Consider the following 20,915-nt stretch of genomic DNA (forward strand, 5'->3'; position numbering starts at 1 on the left):
AGTCTGGAAACAGCTAGCCTGAATCTGACCAAAGGTAACAATATCCACCTACAAGTAAAAAGAATTTAAGTGTAAATGCATTAATTGTCTGTTTTTAGACGAGTTTTATGCCAGACTGTTCATTGGCTCTGAGTAGCTGGCAGTCAATCATCAGACACTCCATCAAATCATCCAATAGGACTATTTTACTCAGGACAGAGGTGTTTTACAGACCAGCCTTGCCATTGCTAGAGCCATATTAATTCCTAGTTACCAATTATTCCAACTGCTTTTAGTTGTCAGTAGAGTTAGGAAAAAGCTGTCAACATAACTACAAAGACTGGACAAGAGATGCTGCCTTCAGTCAGAGCCCATAAAACCATCACTAAATGCTGTTAAATAAATAACATTTGTAAATCCAACAGACTTGTTGTTGGTGGTTTTTGTGTGTTTGAACTGTATTTTTCATTTCCTAGCAGATATCAATGGGGTCGAGGTAGAGGTCAGAACCAGTCGCCCAGGGGCCAACAGTTTGCTGAAAGAGGAAGAGGAGGAGGACTTGAAAGAGAGGCTGGGGGAACAGGAGCTGGATCTCGGGGAGATTGGCAAAGTAACAGTGGAGGTCAGAGCTCCAGGGGACACACCAGGCCTGGAGAGCATGGAGGGTAAGCTTCTTTGTCTTCTATTTCTCATTGTTCTTTTCTGTTGTCTTTTGTTCTTCTTCTGTCTTCTTAATTTAACTTGTTTTTGCAGACTTGAGACTACTTGGTTATGGTTAGGAAAACATCGTTGTTTGGGTGTAGTTACAGAATCTGATAGGTCACAGATTTTGGTGTTACTCCGGCTTGTTAAAGAGCCATGCAGGCTGCTTTCCAACAGGCCACCGGTTAATGAAGCCAAATGCAGATTACAGACTGATTAAGTTATGAAGGTATAAATGGAAAATGTAGCGAAATTAAAAGTAGATTACTGGCCCAAAGAAAATACTTAGTAAAGAGAAAAAGAGAAAAAGTTTTAAAAAGTCTGTAGCCTAATATTGAGCGGCTTTGCTGCAGCTGTCTCAAGCAAACTGTTTTTTTTTTTCTCCTGTAACTTTTCAGCACCATCTTTGCCTTCTGTCGAATGTTTTCTATAGGCCTACATGATTGTTGTTGGCGTTTCAACCGTTTATTTAGCCTATATCTGATGTGGAATGTGTGATTGATTGACTAGTCACTAGTAAACCAATGGGCCAACTCTGAAATCGCCGGAGAAAAGTGATCGGGACAAAACTTATATTTTGAAACAGTTCAAAACCAATGCAAATCCTACAGAAGAAAAAAAACTAAAAGGAATAGAGAGAGCCACATACTAGTATAGTGAGGGAGTTTGGAAGTCATGCAAAGGTATGCAAAGGTGTGTGAAAGTACTGGAAAAAATTGCATAGGCAGTCTCTATCCGTCGCTAAACTTTTCACATATTTTGTCTTTTTGAGTAACAAAAACATACTTTGTAATCAGTAATGGTGACTATGCTCACTGTGATGACATCTCGTCCTGTTCTTTGATTGGCTGTAGACCCGGGAGGATGGAGCAGACCACAGCTGAAGGCCTGAAGATTGCTCTCTGCAAGGGAAACATTCAGGACCAGAAAGTCAGTACTGACCCTGTGATGCCTTTTAAAAACGAGTAACAGTTAAAACCATAGTATTACTGTGGTTGGCCATCACTTTTTATTATGTCTTCATGTAAGTAACCCTGGCCTAAAGGAAACTTCCAGTGGTTAAACTTGGATCTTATTTTTGTAGTTTTGTTCATTGTTGCTATTGGTTATGATCACTAAAAAGAAGGCTGACGGGGGAAGAAACGCGCAGTCAGATGATCAGACACGAAGTTTATCCAGATTATCTAAACACTTGATTTGGAGGTCAAACTGAAAGTGAGCGCACCTGAAATGTCACTTATAAAAACTGTGTGAGCAGAACTACGGGGAGTCCAGGAGGTCAGATGTGAAGCAGGAAGTCTGTTAACTGTGATGGTCAGTTTGGGTTTAATCATTTAGTTGTTCATTTTCATTTTCAAAGAAGTTTGTCTAACCTGTTGGTTTGTTTCCTGTCCAATGGTCTGACTGCTGCTCTACTTGACCTGTCAGGCTTATTTTTCTTTAACGTCTCAGCAATTGACTTTGTGAGTTCAATGTTATCACAGATGGCAAGGAAAACTGAACATACAAATAATTTAATAATTCTTTAAAGCTTTATGGATGCAGAACAATCTTTTTTTATGAATATAATGGGATAAGGGTGTTCAGTACAAATATTACAGTAATCCTCCAACATTACCCAAGCAGGGAGGTCAAAGGTCAGCTTCAGGTCCAGATTCAGGGATAGCTGTTGTTTTTTCTGCTTAGTTGCTAATAATGCTTTAATTAAGAGGACAGAGTTCTGATGAATATTTGAGTTTGAAAATGACACAAATTCACACCAGTCAGGTGTTGGTGTACACTAGTACACTTCATCACAGATCACAGGTGTAAGCAGGAACCCTCTGCCTACGTTAGGAAAAGACAATGCTCAAGAATTTTATAATTTTTTGTGTTAATAGCAAATGACGCAACGTGACAAAAATTGTGACAAACAGTAAAATAAATAAGGATTACTTTATTGTCTTTATACAAGGTGACATGATGGAAATAAAGAGATTTAATTATATACATTCTTTTTACAGTGCTGCCATTTTTTTCCACAGACTTTCGCCATCGTCAACACCATATCCGAGAACATGGACCTGAACCAGGGAGCGGTTTCCAAAGCGATCCTGGAGGCGGCCGGATCCGCCCTGCAGTCAGCTGTTCGGTCTGAAGCCAGGGTGGCAACGCTGCAGCGTACTGACGTCGTCATCACAGACGGCTTCAAACTCAGGTGTAGGAAGGTCTTTCACGCTGTTTGCCCTTTTTGGGACAACGGAAGAGGCCAGGCAGAGGAGGTGATTAAACTGTCCACATGTCCACAAGAGACTTTAAGAGAAAAACTGTCATGGAGTTTTGCTTCAGGAACCCTGAATACCTGAAATAACTCCTCTGTTGGTGGAAGAATGCCTCTTTAGTAACACACAGTGGCAGCAGTAGTAACTACACCCACATTAGCAAACACGTTCACTTTCAGAGCATGATGGAGGAAGTATTCTGATTCTTTACTTAAGTTAAAGTTGCAATACTGTAATTTAAAAGTAATACATTACAAGTAAAAGTCCTGCATTAAAAATGTCACTATTTAACAACAAAGAAAATGTAGTCTACTTAATGTATCAGTTAAAGTATTCTTTATTCAGAAAAATGGCCCCTGAGTGAGATACTGTTAAATCTTACATTACTAGATTATTATTACAGGTGCATGAATTTGTAAGTAGCATTTTACTGTGTTTGTTAGTTGAGATGGAGCTAATTTGAACAAATTTTTATACTTGTGTGTTTAATCTGTCAGAGTGCATCTTATTTTCTTCACTCGTCCTTTTTGGTATTGTTCGTATATGAATCTTTAAAGCAAGTAAGTACAGTTGTAAGATACATGTAGTGGAGTACAAGTAGAAGTAAAAAGCATAAAATGCTTTATTGAATGAACCTAACAGGCTCCTGCCAGCTCCATGTATGACTTTATACTACTTACTGTATTTCCCAGCCTGTACAGCAGCTGGTTTAAGCCCACAGTCTTTGTAGTCCAGCCTCACTCTGTCTTCTTTGTGTCTCAGGAGTTAATCACCACCGTCAGATATTGTCTGGATGCGGCTGAGAAGCGTAAGATGACGTCACTGTCCTTCCCGGCCATCGGTACAGGAAACCTGGGCTTCCCCAGAGACTTGGTGTCCAGAGTCCTGCTGAGGGAGATCCACTCATTCAGCCGAAATAAAAATCCTCGCCATCTGAGAGAGGTGGTCATCGTCGTTCACCCGAGTGACAGCCAGACTGTGGATGTGAGTTTTCACTTTGTTGAAGACGGCGTGTTTGAGTGCTTATCATGTTCTGACAATGAATTCATCAGAGCTCTCTAAAAACACAGCTCTTATTTATCGGTCGAGACAATCAAAGCACAGTTTATGTATTAAAACCAAAGAAGAAGAAGTGCATACTGCACATATAAATACTGAGCGTTGATTCTGCCGCTTTCACTGCCGACATTTGAATTATTAAAATAATGAGCCAACCTCTTGTTTGCCAGTGTTTCACCAGGGCGTTCAGAGGTCAGACTGACCAGAGAAACATGAGGGAAGCACAGGAATTTAACGAGGCACCAGTGGCATCTGTCAGCCAATCACAACAGCCCTCAGGTAAGGAGCCTTTCATTTAAACCTTTACCTTGTGTGTGGATTTCACGACTTTAAAGACAGAACAGAGATATATAAAACCATGTGTCATCCATCCATCCATCCATCTTCATCCGCTTATCCGGGATCGGGTCGCGGGGACCATGGTCGCGGGGACCATGTGTCATGGATTGCTAAATATCTTCAGATTGGGAATCAAACCAAAGACCTTTGTTCTGAAAGGAGATAATTGAGCTAACCAATGAATTCAGCTGGTGTTTGGTGGTTCTGAAAACCTGCAGACTCTCGGCCCTTCATGGCAAACAGTTTGATATCTTAACTCTCAGTTTTGTCTGTTCAGTGTTACTGTAAGTGGTAGCAGGTCATCTTAATTGTGTGTGTGTGTGTGTGTGTGTGTGTGTGTGTGTGTGTTAGCCTCCTTCAGTCAGGTATCGTCGCCCTCCCTCGGTGTGCATCGGATGCAGATGGGTCAGCTCACCCTCGAGGTGTCGTCTGGAGACATCACCAAGGAGGCCAGTGATGTCATCATCAACTCCTCCAGTCCGGACTTTACCCTCAAAGCAGGTGAGCCTCCTTCCTGGCAGCGCTGCCATTGTCCTGGAGTGGATACCACAGTCAAGTAGTTTAGTGATGAACCTTGAGTAACAGTTCATTCAAATGACAAATTTTAACTGATGACCCTTTTTTACAGGCAGCCACTGGTTTCAGTTCATTTCAGTGAAAGTCGACTTGTAGAGACTTTTACTTGAAACAGCGTCATTTCTACCTTTTCACTGTGTGCTGATGCAGTGAGGACTTTTAAATAAACCACATGGTCTGCACATTTAAAAAATTTATTAATTGATATTATATTTTTAGATATTTGTAATTAACTGGCAATGAGCATTAGACATACATTTTTGACATATCAATCTGAGGTCAAAGTGAAAGTCTCTATATAAAAAAACAGTAAAATGTACCATTGCTGAATTCAATAGACACCTGAGGTTTTACCGCTACAATCAACTCATTAAAAAGTCAGCAAACTTTAGTGAATTTACTTTTCAGTTAACTATGCAAACATTAGCCACTTTTGCTTTATTCTACTTGTGCTCCTGTTACACTACATTTGAACATGTTTCTCATAAACATAATAATGTCTTTAATGCAACAAAGGCAAATTCAGTGTGATTATTGTCCTGTCCCACTCGCTGCATGGCAGAAGTCTTACTTTAAGTCTGTAGTCATCACACAGCGATATCGTTACACTGACCACAAATAAAAGAAACAGAATGTGTCATGTCAGAAGTTCATGGAAACCAATGGATGATTTCATTTGGGAACATCTGTCATTAGTATTCTTAAATTAATATGTTTATTTTGGTTCTTCTGACTAACAGCAGCCTCATTTGTTCTTCAATGTTCTTTCTATCATATATCAGGAGTGTCCAAGGCGATCTTAGACAGCGCTGGATTAAAAGTAGAGATGGAGTGCGCACAGATCGGTATGTAGCTGGAATTTAACCTTCATTTATCCACACACTGTTTGCTCTGGAGCAGCCGAGCGTTGCTCAAAGGTACATTTGCTGTAGTTATTGATGGAGTGGAGAGAACTCCACAGATTTTCACAGCCAGTCTAAGGTTTTCACTTACGAAGGATCTGTGGCACATGTCCGAAATTATTTGTCCACAATAACTACAGGGCCAGCCTGAAGATTCGTGCTGCCAACGTGACAAAAAAGCAGGATTACTCTAAGGTCAAATATCTCAACACCTACCTGATGGATTGGCAGAAAATGTTGTACACATTCATGTTTCCCAGAGGATGAACTCTACTAACCATCTGACTTTTCCAACATTTTTATCCCTCCAGTGTTTTGATTTATGATTAAATGCAAAATGGCATTCTGACGTCATGGACACTTTGTATTTAAGTTAATACATTTATATTAAACGTCTTCAGTCGCACTGGATCTGTATTGTAAAATTAAACATATTAAATCAGTGGGTTTTGCCTGACTGTGTCATGAGCGTTGTTTGATTCCTCTCTGCAGTGAATTCTCCGGGTTACCAGCCTCGTCCGATGATCCTGACGTCGGCCGGCCAGCTGCCCAGCAAAAACATCATCCACATTGTTGGTCGGAATGATCCTGCACAGATCAAGGACATGGTTTATTCAGTGCTGAAGGTCTGCGAGGAAAACAAGTTCAAGTCCGTCTCCTTCCCAGCCCTGGGAACAGGTCTGTGCAAACAAAAACAATATACTGTGTACATCTCTGTGCTAATTAGAATCGGACGAAGAGTGTTTGATTTTTACTTCTGTCAGAGCTGTAATGAGACTCGAAGTCTCTGGCTTCTCTCAAACATTTCCTTTTCTCTCTCGTATGCTGTTTATTGATTCATGTCGTCATTCCTGTCATTTCACTGGTTCGCTGTGGTGTCTTTGTTATTATTCACTCATTTCGCTGTTTTAGAACAGACAGAAGATGCATTTTAAGTATATTTAGAAAGTCAAAAATATCTGAAAGTTTTTGTTTCACGTCAATATTAAAATCCAACATCTTCAAAGGACAGAACTAAAACACACTGACTCATCACAAATATTTTGTAATTCTTCATTATTTATAAAACTACACAGAAAATCCTTCAGTTAGAACTAAAATGTGTCTTTTCTGCCATTCTGTTAACTTAACTTGGCCTCAAGACTGTACATGTATATTCTCAGACATCAGATCGCCATGAGGTACTGTGGGAAAAAAGTTCCTTCCTTACAATCAAACCATTTCAAATAGGTTGTCTTGTTTATTTGATCTCAGTGCTTATGGTTAACCCAATTTATTGTTATTTGTAGGCCATTACTCCTTTTTTTTTTCACAGCCACCTAATTATTAATACTGCATGTTCCCACCTTTAAAACCAACGAACACTGAATGAACAGCCTGCAGGGGGGACGCTAGGACTTTAGACTTTTAGTCTGCCTATCCTCTCATCCATCCTCACATTATGTTCATCATCATCATCACCTGTTAGGTCAGGGAGGAGCCAAACCGTCGGCAGTGGCGGACGCCATGGTGGGAGCGGTGGTGGAGTTTGTGAGAAAGAAACAGCCAAAGTTTGTTCGCAGCGTGAAGTTCCTGATCTTCCAGACGTTCATGGTGAAGGAGTTTCACAAGAGCATGATGAAGAGAGAGGGAGAGGGGGTGGAGGAGAAGGGCGTCTTCACCAAGATCAGAGGTAATTCAACATTTTTTTGGCTCCACCTTCTCTAGATGTGTAATTAATTTTTATCTTTTCATCTGTGTTATTTTGATCAAGATTACTCAGAAGAATGATTGTGTGATTGTTATTTCTTAGAGATTAAGAGAAAATGCTACAAGGCCATTGGTTCCTGCTGGAGACAGACATTTTATACAAACAACTATTTAGTAACAAATAACAAATACATAGTGTTATGTTTATAAAGGTTCAGTAATTTCCTAAAATAGTTGCTGTAGTTTTTATCAAGCAGACAGGAGGAAATAGTGCATTTATTGGGGACTATTTTCTGCAGCGGATGAATCCACATGTGGTGATGTAGTGAGTGTTTAGGGCAGCAGGACGGTGTACGTGGGACTGAGTCAGAATAGAAGGCCAGCTGTGGCTCGGGAAGTAGAGCGGGTCGCCCGTTAATCGGGAGGTCAATCAATGCCCCCGTTCAATCCGGGCTGTATGTCAAAGTGTCCTTGGGCAAAATACTGAACCCTGAATTGCCCCTGGCTGTCTGAATGTATGAATGTAGGCTCGGTGTATAAATGTGTGTGTTCATGGTGATGATGGGTTTAATAGTTTCTGGACAACAATCGAGCTCTGTGGCTCAGAGGAAGTAGAGACATTACTACAATCAAGAAGTGTCCAAATAACCGTTGGACTAATGTTTTCACTCAATATCCATTTACTGTAGAATTTCATGGATTTATCTGTTCAATGTCGTCATAAAGCTGCACTTTATTTAGCTGAATTAGTTACTTATACCAAAACTGCCTACAGGCCTGCCAACAGGGGGGGTCAAAGGGTACAGATGACCCCAGGCCAAAGCCCAGGTGGGGGCCATGCAAAGGTCTATGGTTGACCCTTAAATGGGATCAAGCAGAACACTTTACTTACTGTATTATATCACTAACGAAACTGTTATAGATGTATTTACATGATAAATAAATTATTGTTATCATTAAAGCATATTTCATACTTGTCATCTGAAAACCTGCCCCCCGCTGTTATTGTGAAAATGGTACGGTTGAAACATTTAGCCATTCAGATGTGCAGGAGCTGCTGATTTAAAATGAATGTAAATGCTCCGTACGCCTTTCTAGTCTTTTCGACCACTCAAAGCACTTTTACACTACATCTGCATTCACCAGTCATACACATTCATACACTGAGCCTAAGTGCTCAAACGGAAACTAACATTCACACACTGGCAGAACAGCTGCCAGGGGCAATTCGGGGTTCAGTATCTTGCCCAAGGACACTTTGACCTTCCGATTAACGGCCAACCCGCTCTACCTCCTGAGCCACAACCGCTTTAAGTGAACCCTGCACTTAAAGCGACTGGCAGGGTTCAGGGGCTCAGGAAAGCCAAAACACAAAGAGAAAAATACAATCATAGGGAGACAATGGCCAAGTTTAAGTGTAAATAAGCACCATGTATGTCTGACAGGTGAAGGTGAGGCGCTAACAGTTATGCAGACTAGCAAATAAAGCTTTAGCTTGCTTAACCTTTAAGTAATGTAACACCAGAGCTGCAACTCTCAGGCATCGAGCGTGAGACTCAAGCCATTGCCATTTTTCACACACTCTCACGCTACACATCAATTTTCTCCCGCAGTGAAAAACAAATGTATAACTGATAATATGGACTCGGGTGAGTGAACTCCACCCAGCTGATTCGACTTCGGCATCTGTTACTGTGACTTGACCTTTTGTGCTTTATAATCATATTATAGTAATTTAAAATGTATGTGAGCATGGCCTAGATGAGTCTACAACACTCAATTTGGAGATGTTTGTTGGGGACTCCTTCTGTGCCACTATAAGGCTGATGGCTAAGAGCTTCTTTGAAATTGTCAGCATTCTCTACTCTCATTTCTTTATCCTCTCCCATCATCACCAACATGTCTTTTGACCTGGCTCAGTTTTTGAGAGTGCCATTCTGAGATCATGCTGAGCATTTAGTCTGTTTCTGAATTGTTTTTTCAGGTAAGCTAGAGTCGGAAAGCCAGATTCACACAAGTATGTTGTGCCAAATTGAATCAACACATCTTCTTTGTCAAGAAAAAAAAAGTTTGGACTTTAACCGATACAGCGAATGTTTCGTTTGGAGACGCCTGTCCATTTTATTCATTTTAAAATGTCATTACTGAGAACCTGCCTACATATTACACATTGAATCATCTATAAAACTCATCCTTGTACTGGAGTTTAGACATCATAGGATCGACAGTGACAGAACAGACTACAGAAAGAAAAATTCTATATGAATGTGGACTGAAGATCAGGTTAGGCAGAAGAGAGAGAGAAAACTTCACACAGCATCTGAGCTGAACCATAGCCAACCAATCTGAAGGCCGGCTGAGCGAGCTCAAACAACTGGGTGTGTGTCCCACCCACTGAAACACACCTTTTGTCTTGGTAATCCGGAGGGCGATCTCAGCTGAGTGTAATCAATCTGAATGCACCTTTGTGCAATTAGACTCACAATACTTCACTGAAACCTATTACTGAAGCGTCGGCTCCATGTGTGAAGACCTTCTTGGGTAAAGACCAGCGAGTCTTCCTGTGCGAGTCCACTGAGCACGGCCACCTACAACAGTAGCTTTTTTCCTTTTCTTAAGCACTTCTTCTCACCTAAAGCTGCCGGCTACAACTACACACAGGCCATGTGCTACCATACTATTCCTCTTGTCTCCAGTGCACGCAAGAGGTATTGTGCTCTCTTCAAGCCTTTAAAACAGACGCCGCCCACATCTGTTTACTTCTCTGTTGGGTCATGGAACTGCCAGTCTGCAGTCAACAAAGCTGACTTTATCACTACTTATGCTTACGCATTATCTCTTGGGCTACTGGCGCTCACTGAGACCTGTCTCCAACTCACTTTGCCTCAGTGGTAGCTTACACTCTACCTTCCCTCAACACATTTTCCTCACTCTAGGTCAATGATGCCGCACAATCTCTGTGCTCTACACTAAGCTCGTGCCTGGATAGCCTGTGTCCTCTATCCACCAAGTCCGCCTGCCCGAACCAGTCCCACTCGTGGCTAACTGATACCATCCGTGGGCTCCGTACTGATCTCAGAGCTGCTGAAAGAATATGGCGAAAAACCAAAGACCCTGCCGACCTTAACGGCTACCAACTGTTCCTATCCTCCTTCTCAACAAGCATCAGTGCTGCCAAAACCGTGTTCTATTTTGACAGAATTTGCAGTACCACTGACTCAAGGAAATTATTTTCCACTTTTAAAACGCTACTAAATCCTCCTTCACCCCCACCTCCACCACCCACAAACCTGTTTGCCAATACCTTTGCTGCCTTCTTCACAGGCAAAGTGGCGGCTATAACTAGCCAATTCTCTAAATCAACCATTCTATTCCCGCTCCAGTCAGCTCCCACTGTGTGAACACGGCACAGGAAAACCTATCATGTAGCAGTCCTTACATATCTCCCTCCCTCTCCCTCGGGAAATGGCGCAAAAGGCTCAACACCAAGGCTAACATGTAGCAGTCCTACTACATCTGTTCCTCTGCCCTCTTAGGTCAATGCCACTTCTCCTCGTTTACTCCTCTCACGGAGAACAAAGTATCAGAACTCCTGACCCATAGCCATCCCACTACATGCCCACTGGACCCGATTCCTACGAATCTCCTCCAAGCCATATCTCCTACTGTGGTTCCGGTAATCACTCATGTGCTAAATACTTCTCTGACTTCAGGAACCTTCCCGACCATGTTCAAAAGGACTCGGGTTACACCCTTGCTTAAAAAGTCTTCAATCGGCCAGTTTCTCTTCTACCATTTTTATCCAAAACTATCGGGCAGTATTCAAACAGGTCTCAGAATTCCTCTCACGGAATGACCTCCTAGATCCATATCAGTCTGGTGTTAAGAGTGGCCACTCTACTGAAACGGCTCTTTTGTCTGTAACAGAAGCCTTAATGTCAGCTAAAGCTGCAGCCCAATCCTCGGTCGCTTGACCTATCAGCTGCCTTTGACACAGTCAATCACATGATCCTTCTATCTACACTCTCAGCAATGGGCATCTCGAGTAAAGCACTCATGTGGTTCGAATCCTACCTCTCGTGGCGTTCCTACAATGTTTTGTGGCAAGGACAATTAGCCTCCCCCCACGGCTCAGTGCTAGGGCCCCTTCTCTTCTCAATTTACACCACCTCACTGGGGCCGATCATTCGCTCTCACGGCTTCTCTTACCACTGCTACGCAGACGATACGCAACTCTACCTATCCTTCCCGCCAGACGACCCCAGCGTCTCGGCATGGATCACAGACTGCCTCTCGGTCATATCTGCATGGATGAGGTCTTGCCACCCTCAACTAAACCTCTCTAAGACAGAAATCTTCGTCCCTCCAGCCAAGCAATCTATCCACTATAACATCAAACTACAAATTGGCTCCTCAATCATCACTCCAACCAGGGTGGGGAGAAACTTGGGTATCATGATTGATGGCCAGCTGTCCTTTTCAGACCATGTTGCTACTCTCTCTCGGTCGTGCCGCTTTTCTCTATACAACATCCGAAAAATCAGGCCCTACCTCACTCAGTACGCCACCCATCTTCTGGAACAGGCCATGGTTACCTCTTGCTTTGACTACTGCAATGCCCTCCTAGCAGGTCTTCCAGAGAAGGGGCATCCCTCTCTAACTTCAAGAAGGTTTTAAAAACTCATCTCTTCTGAGAACACTTCCTCTTATAACACCTCTAACTCCTAACTTCTAATATGCACTTCCTGTGCTCTTCTTCTTCCCCTACAATTATCTTGTATTGATTGCAATTTTTCCCTAGATATTTACCCCATTAATGCTTGTATGTGCCATTAGTGCTTACTAGTATTTATTGCTGCTTTTATTAATGTGTATTGTCAGTTGTAGATCTCGTGCTGTATTTGATGCTCTGTTGATGATTGTACGTTGTTCCTCAAATGTCGCTTTGGATAAAAGCGTATGCCAAATGAGTACATGTAAATGTAACCAGACTAGTGGAGCAAAATGAATGCTCATTCAAATATTTACATTGTTAAGAATTGTACTCAACCCAATAAAAAAGGCCCTTGACCCATGTTGGGTCCCGACCCTAAGTTTGGGAAACATGGTATTAGAGGGTGGGTGGGTGGAGGTGGTGCTGGAGTGGGTGTCGATGAGGGGCCCAATTTGGGAAATGTTGTCCCCCTGTCCATACTTCCTAATGGCTGGCCTGACTGCCAAACAAACATGTCTTACTGTACTGTACTTACTGTAATACAACAAAGTTGTTGTTTTATGTTGTTTCAGACTCAGTCACCACATTTGTTAGTACTGTATTTGGTACGGAGCGGCGCAGCACTGATGACTTGGATCTAGAGAGGGAAGAGTTTGAGCCCACAGTGTTTCAGCTGTGTGCTGACAACGAAAAGGTGAACATTTATTGAAGCCTTTATTCTATACTGTGTTTTAGCTCGATGTTCTGAAAGAATATCAGCTCAGCACACTGTACATAAAAAAATGTTAATGCTTATGTAGAAAGTCATTTGAAGATGGATGTCAGACAGGAAGTAGAGGGAAACAGCTAGCCTTTCCATCATTCAGAAATACACCTCTAAAGATGTAGTGGAGTAGAAGTAGAAAGTAACAGACAATAGTAATACTCAAAGTACTTGAGACAATGTGGTAGGTTGCCATTGTATTCATCCAGTTGAAACGGGTGACTTACAAAAAGTTTGCAACCAAAAGGTTAATTTAATCTGACTTGGGACACTCATGATCAAATGTCACAGAAAAATTAAGAGAGTGAGAATATGAAAGTGTTCTTTCATGATGCAGCAGTGCTTGTTTGTAACCTCCACAACCGTTACCGCCACTGCAGGCTGTGAGTCTGGCTAAGAAAAGGATTCAGGAGGTGATTGTGGCCGAGCAGGCGGAGCGCACCATCACAGATCAGTACATCAATCAGCTGTCGCAGGCTGACATGGACCAGCTGAAGGCCCTGCAGAGGGAACTGACGGTCAGCATCCGTCTGGACAAAGGGCAGGAGGACCAGGAGCCCAAAATCCACCTGGAGGGTCTGACCAGAGACGTCTTCACCGCCGAGGCTACGGTCAGGTCAGTTACGGTGGAGAGAAGAGAGCTTCGGTCCAGAGCGCCAAATGTTAGCGTATTCCTTTAAATGTGTTTTCTGGTGACCATCAGGGACATCATCCGGAAGGTGGAGAGGACGGAGACCTTGAGGAATAAGGCCTTGCTGGTGAGCGGGCTTGTAGAGTGGCAGTTTCAGCACCACAACAAGGCGACGGTGCCCTTCGACATTCACACCAACCTCAACCTGGAGGAGGCTCTGGAGAAAAAACAAAGTGTGAAGATCAAGATCCTCAATGAAAATTACAACGCTGACGCAGTGCTCAGGAAAGCAGTTTCAGTGAAAGGCAATAAAATGGTGGAGCTGCTTAGAAAAGACCTGAAAGGTGAGTGGTTTTATTTCCATAGAGCTCATATTTAAAATAAAAACACGTTCATATTTACAGTGTTGTTGGAATCTCCGTTCATAAAACAGTTTGCCTCTGTTTATACAATATTTTAAATTTTAAATACAAAGTATGTAACAACTGTAGTGCACACTCTAACACTGATGCAGAGTAATGGTCAAAACTATAAAAACAAGATCCAGGTTATAAAAACTGTACTTTACCTTATTCTCTTTGCAGGTACAGACGCCGCGCTGCCGCCACATTGGGATGACATGAAAGGCGACCTCCTCAAGCTGTTTCCTCTGACTACAGGATCCCAGGAATACAACGATGTGGAGACAGAAGTTAAAAAGATCGGCCTTGCTGCAAACATCATCAGTGTATGTTCAATCTCTGATAATCACAAATGGGTGTTAAAGCAACACAAAGTCTGTTTGTGTGGGCATGTTGTTTTAGGTACAGGAGAGATGATGAAATACAATCCAGGAAGTTCAGTTTGAGCACCACATCCAAGAGTTTGAAGGTTTGAGACACCAAAAAACTCAACAGAGGTTCATAAAACTGAGGGACAGGATTTTATAACTCTGTAATGTTTTCATGGCGGCAGTAATTTTATTATACATTTCAACACATGCGAGGTAAACGGTAGAAATATGGTGTTTATGTTAGAAATGTGGGCCTGCAGGTATATGATTGGCCACCGCAGCGTCTTAATGGCCTCCTTCAATTGAATGAGCGGATGCATTTTCTCACACTAAACTACTGAACTAAACTACTGAACTAAACTAAGCTGAAGTTTAACCTGATGGCCTCACACATTCAAACTTAACCACAATTTGTTTGCAATCCTTAGAATGACTTCATGTCCTCAAAATAATTTATATGCACATAGCAAAATAACATGAATTGCCAATATATCAATATATATAGATATATATTTAATATATGATGACACTTGGATACTAACTTTGTTGCAAAATTTGTTGAGTGGTTGGTTTTACTAACACTCACAATGTAAATGTACTTCAGTTTATTAGTTTTAAATAAACCACTACTAAATAAAAAGTGATGCTGGGCTGTTCAAGACACATTTCTTCCCTCCAGATGTTGCACCACTAAATAGAAGCAACCAAAAGTACAAAAGTTCGAAATAATAATCTTGCGCAAAATCTCATTACATAACACAAGTTAAATGTCCGATGTCAGCTGGGATTGGCTACAGCAACCCTGTACGCAGGACAAGCGATTCACAATGGATACTTTGTTGATTACCGAGTAATTTGGACTGACAGAAGGAGCCAGATGCAACCATGTTGGGCCAACTATGTTAAAGATGAACAAGGATGTTGCTCGGTGTCTGCTGGATGTAAATGCAGCACTACTTGATAAACTAACGGGTTGCGTTGGGAATCTTTCTGCCTCCTAGTGATAATAGAAGCGGTAAGGACGATGGTCGTTCCTGCTGAAAATGGAGCTGTGCCAGTGGACTGAGTCATGTGTTGTTTTGTATCTGTGTTTGCAGATTGAACGGGTTCAAAATTCGACACTGTGGCAGAGCTACCAGCTCCTGAAGAAACAACTGGAGGTGAAGAACAAACACAAAAACAACGAGAGGCGACTGTTCCACGGCACCGGAGTCAAATCCATCAATCTCATCAACAATCAAGGATTCAACCGCAGCTACGCAGGAACACAAGGTAAGTAAACCAATGCACACTCTTAAACAGTGTTGGGTACGTTAGTCAGAAATTATAATATATTACTAGTTCATTATTACTCCTTAAAAAAATAATTAATTACTTTACTTATTACTGGGTGATAAAAGTAACTAGTTACGTTACTATATTACTTTCCAGTCTTTCCCAAAGAATGACAGGAGGAGGGTTGGGGGGAGTTTTGTAATGTCCAAATCATCCCCCCCCCCCCTTCACCCCCAAACAAAGCTGTGTCTCCCGACTTTTAAACTAACATCATATCCATAATAGCAGCAAGGAGTGTGGTTTTTACAAAGCATACAGGCCTAACGTTTCTTAACGCCACCGGCTGAAATAAAAACATAAAGCAAGTAAATCCCGACTTAAACAGTGTTTTTTCTGCACATGTAGCCTGTTTATAAGAGCAGTATTCAGTAGTTACAAAACGTTGCGTTAACGCCGCTCTCTCCTAACGAGTCCAAGCATCAGTGAAAGAAGCTGCCAGAGTTTCTTTCTGTAAGTTTCACGTTGATGTGCTGCTTCAGCAGATGCTTCAATAAATCAGATGTAGAAATGTTCGCAGTTGAAAGCTTTTTGCTGGTCGCACAGAGTTCACAATAGATGACAATTCTTTGCATCTTAGCCTGTGACACAATAATGGCAGCAGCTACTTCCAGCTGTGGAAAGAATGCCTCTGTTACTCGTTCTCCATTCTTCATTTAGTTTTTGGCTATCAGCGGACATGAACAACAAAGTCCGGTCCCGCTGAGCTGTTGCACAATCGTGGATTTACGTCAAGGATAGTATGTTCAGTAACGAGTAACGCAGCATTACTTGCCTTAGTAACTAGTAATAATATTTAGAAAAGTAATTAGTTACACTACTTAGTTACTGAGAAAAGTAATATTATTATTACATTATTATTACTGCCCAATACTGCTCCTAAAACAGTCCTAATAGAGCATATGTACATTTCAAGGTTCAGTTTGTAATATTTTTTAGGCTCTATTCAATGAAATGCAATATAAGATCCATAACTATGTTTTCAGTGGTGTGTAAAGACCTTTCATAATGAAGCGTTGTGTTTTTATTACCTTGGAATGAGCCATTTCTGTCTACATGGAGGTCACTATGTTTGTACAGTAGCCCAAAACTAAATTTGGTGTTGAAATGTGGTGGGGACATGAGGGCTCAGATTAGGGGCGTTTTGATGCATTTGGATCACAAGACGTGACAATGCACAAGAATAACACGAGAAGATTTGTAACACTATTTTGAAGATGTAGGTAATGCTGAAATATAAGAGTGGAGGGTCTGGGGGTCGAGTGGAGGGTCTGGGGGTCCTCCCCGAGAACAGTGGAGCAATAAACACTTAATTTCCTGCTTTCTGGAGACATTTCTGCTCCAATTTACAGTAGAAATGTCTGTATTTATACAAAGGGAAAGAAAAAATTCTGCTGGCAGGTGACAATTCATAAATATAAAAATATAATAATGTGCAGTAATCAGCCTCTTGTTTTGTTTTTTATTTAAGTTACTTTTCTTTGGATAATGCTCATTTGTTTCTTCTATATTTAAATTGCATTACATATTTTCTTATTGTGCAAATAAACCTTTGTTTCATTTGTTAATTAACATCTTTTGGTGCAAACTATTTTTTAGAATATATTTAACAGATGCTTTAAAAAAGTGATGGGGACAGCCAGCCATTTCAAAATGTGGTGGAGACATGTCCCCAGCGTCCCCAGCGTCCCCAGTTCATTGCCCAAAATCACTACGTTCTTCTTCTTCTTGTAGAATTCTGGCAGTGTAGACACGCATCGCCACATTAAATACGTAGATTTGAAGAAGAAGTAATAATATACAGCAGGTGTCAGCACATAAGTTTTGCATTGGAGAAATTTTTTTAATCATTAGATGGTGAGAACAAAAGACATAATATTAAAACCAAAAATTCTGGTGTTTGGTTGGCTCAGTCAGTAAAGCTAGTAGTATGTAGCTGCAGTACCGCAGGCTGCATTTTCCACCCCTTACCCTAACCATCACAAGGGTGTGTGCCTAAACCTAAGGCAGCGATGTGCATGTCGACCAGTTAACCCTACAGCTGCGCACATCAGCCCTTTCCAAGTGGTAAACTAGGCAGTTGGTTGCAATTTGCAACCTCACCACTAGATGCCACTCAATCTTACACACTGAACCTTTAAAGAGTTTTGGGTTACTGTAATGTTTTCTCTTTCCATACTGAGTAATCTGCTGCAGTAATTTGTCTTACCACAGTCTGAGTAACAAGAATTATGTGTGTGTAGATTTATTGTTTATACGCGACTATCAGGACGTGTCGTTTTGTTGAGGCTCGGCTTGGAAACACTGTCCAAGGAAACAAAAAGACTTTGCACTAACCGTACCTTTTGGAAAAGAACCACCAATTTTAACGGTCATCGCAATGTGTTTCTAGATGACGTAGCATTGTTGCAGCTCAAAGTTTTTTTTGGCCTGACTGGAGTGCATGATGTTGTATGTTTTCATAGTACTGTTGTCTGTCTGAACAAGGCCTGACTGTTGGGTTGTGTTGTTCTTGTTTTCAGTAGGTGCGATGTACGGCAATGGCTCTTACTTTGCAGTGGACCCGGGATACTCGGCCAATGGCTACGCCAAACCCGACGCCAAGGGGCACAAGCGCATGTATCTGGCCAGGGTCCTGGTTGGAGACTTCACCCAGGGAAAAGGTGGGATCATCACCCCGCCTGCCAAAAGCTCTAGCAATTCTACAGACCTGTATGACAGTGTTGTTGATCAAACTGCCAACCCAACCATGTTTGTCATCTTCAATGACATCCAGGCATACCCAGAATACCTGATCACATTTACATGAGCTGCTGGTAGTGCAACAACTCTGGTAAAAAACAAACCTGTCATATGTGTTACAGTTTAACTCAGTTTATAAAACAGTAAATATTTATAGTATTCTTTAATATATAATTATATTATTGCTTAATATTTTCACCCATTAATAAATGTAAAAGAAAGTGTCACACTGTTTGTTAAGTCAGCTAAAAAAAGTTCCAATAAATTAACAAAAGCACTAAAACTTTGAGAATGAATATGTTAAAACCTTCAACCTTTGTTTATGACATTGTTTTGTTTTGGGAATATAATTTGAAATACTATATTAAAGGAACATTAACCATTTTCTTAGTTGTTTTATTAAAAATTGGATAAGATTTTCAGTCTGCATCATTATATCTTATATCTATTAATTTCACTGCAACTAATGTTGCTGGTTCTGTCTGGTATTTTTTATGCTAGCACCACGGCTGTGTGGACGGTTTTCCTTACAGGGTGATGTTGAGGATGAATTTGAGTGACCTTGGTGATCCCAGGACTTTTTATGGAGCCAACACGACGTTTGTTAGAGATATTTCTTAGGGGGCTTGGAGTCATTAGCTGACCCCACAAGTGTTCACTGACCTTCCAGCTTAAGTTATTTCTCTCATGTAACTGTCCTTGTTAGGGAGGCAACAGACTGGTAAGGTAGAGACAGTAGCTCCAGTATCAGGCTAGCAGATATCAGGGTTCTCTGGGAATCTTACAAGGTTGAGACCTACAAGAATGTTTAGAAGAACTCGTTGGCTCCACAGATTAGAGAACTCATGGATAGTAATACTGTAGATTCAAACATGACGTAGCATTGGAGTCTAAACATTATATAGATTTGTTGTTGTAGATTAAGGCCAGCTAAAGATGACCTAATAGAGAAACCTACAGGCACCAGGGTGAGGACAGAATCCTTCAGATCTGGTGTTGGCATTTGACGTGTTCACATGTTGTATGATGGCACTGTATCTCCTCAGCCGGGCTCAATAAACCATGCTATGTTAAGTCTTCATCTGTTTCTGAAAGTTCTTCACAGCTGAACCTGACTCACAATATGTTTTCAACAACATTCAGATTTTAGTATTTTGGTGGAATTTGTCAACACGGAAAAGCTGATTTATCAAAAGCTTTTCCTCATGACACCTACAGCATTCTGTAAGGTGTATGGTATATTGTATAAATCTGTATAAGTCTACCCCTATTTAGCCCTATATAACCCTGCGTAATTTAACATTAATGAAAATGTGAAAGAGGAGCTCTTATTAGACATTTATTGTCAGCTAGATGTATGTAATGTGTGTTTTGCACTTTAGTGTCGTTCCTTCTGGTTTAATGTCTTGTTTAGTTCTGGGGCCTGGACCACGAAGCGACAACATAGCCAGGATATGTTTTTGTTATCTGGCTTAACTAACCCTAACAATCACGGTCGGGATAAGCAGTAGGCCCCTACCGTGATAGGGTTTCCCAATCCAGCCGTGAGCGCGTTCACAAAAAAGAGGCGATGTTAGCAGCAGATGACCAATCACAGACATGAACAAGCCCACTGGCAGCAGAGCATCATATTTTACAAACGAGCAAACCGTAACACTACAGAAATGCTACATAGGCTAGGCCTAGATTAAGTAATACGGCAGCAGCTGACACACACAGGTAGACAGAAATTCGCAGACAGTGTGAATGCCTAAATGAACAGGTGTAGTCTATAACAATGCGTTGATTTGATGTGTTCTTATGAGCTGTATGAAAACATCGCATTATTCTTTCAGCTCAGCTGTGTGTCGGCGTTTCCGCTTTAAAAAACTTGGACATTGAATAAGTCGTCATTCCACTTCACTTTAAAAAAACTTCTCGTCACGTCAATAATGACATTAATTCATTTAACACACTCAAAAGTGTTCCAAGCATTGTTCTAAATTAACTTCATAAAGTAATGAAACGAAACATCCATTCATGCCATAAAATATGCTCAGTGTTTAGCTGAGGATGTGGCCTTTTATTGTGGCCAGTCTAAGGCCTTTTATTGTGGCCAGCCTAAGGCCTTTTATTGTGGCCAGCCTAAGGCCTTTTATTGTGGCCAGCCTAAGGCCTTTTATTGTGGCCAGTCTAAGGCACACCTGTGCAATCCCCATGCTGTCTGATCAGCATCTTGATATGCCACACCTGTGAGGTGGATGGATTATGTCAGCAAAGGAGAAGTGTTCACTGACACAGATTTTGACAGATTTGTGAATACTATTTGAGAGAAATAGGCCTTTTGTGTCCATAGAGAAAGTCTTAGATCTTTGAGTTCAGCTCATGATGAATGGGGGCAAAAACAGAAGTGTTGCCTTTATAATTTTGTTCAGTGTATTTGAGCTTACTGAAGAAGAATTTTAAGTCAGTTAA

The 20,915-nt window shown here is 41.3% G+C and overlaps 1 protein-coding gene across 1 annotated transcript in view; it reads left to right on the plus strand.

Annotated features, from left to right (window-relative positions):
- LOC119891505 (protein mono-ADP-ribosyltransferase PARP14-like) overlaps positions 1 to 19,540 on the plus strand; it is a 36,431-nt gene extending 16,891 nt beyond the window's left edge. Inside the window, exons 10-24 of the mRNA XM_038703208.1 lie at positions 456 to 644; positions 1,536 to 1,611; positions 2,706 to 2,942; positions 3,705 to 3,926; positions 4,172 to 4,280; positions 4,692 to 4,841; positions 5,699 to 5,761; positions 6,311 to 6,496; positions 7,287 to 7,490; positions 12,794 to 12,915; positions 13,365 to 13,600; positions 13,688 to 13,959; positions 14,200 to 14,342; positions 15,485 to 15,659; positions 18,242 to 19,540. Of these exons, the coding sequence (XP_038559136.1) occupies positions 456 to 644; positions 1,536 to 1,611; positions 2,706 to 2,942; positions 3,705 to 3,926; positions 4,172 to 4,280; positions 4,692 to 4,841; positions 5,699 to 5,761; positions 6,311 to 6,496; positions 7,287 to 7,490; positions 12,794 to 12,915; positions 13,365 to 13,600; positions 13,688 to 13,959; positions 14,200 to 14,342; positions 15,485 to 15,659; positions 18,242 to 18,528 (2,671 nt within the window). The 3' untranslated portion in view covers positions 18,529 to 19,540. The remainder of the gene's footprint in view (positions 1 to 455; positions 645 to 1,535; positions 1,612 to 2,705; positions 2,943 to 3,704; positions 3,927 to 4,171; positions 4,281 to 4,691; positions 4,842 to 5,698; positions 5,762 to 6,310; positions 6,497 to 7,286; positions 7,491 to 12,793; positions 12,916 to 13,364; positions 13,601 to 13,687; positions 13,960 to 14,199; positions 14,343 to 15,484; positions 15,660 to 18,241) is intronic.
- Positions 19,541 to 20,915: the final 1,375 nt, after the last annotated feature.

This window comes from Micropterus salmoides, unplaced genomic scaffold (assembly GCF_014851395.1).
Source record: "Micropterus salmoides isolate LMB-PRFRI ecotype aquatic unplaced genomic scaffold, ASM1485139v1 Ms_hic_scaffold_7, whole genome shotgun sequence".
NCBI classification, from domain to species: Eukaryota; Metazoa; Chordata; class Actinopteri; order Centrarchiformes; family Centrarchidae; genus Micropterus; species Micropterus salmoides.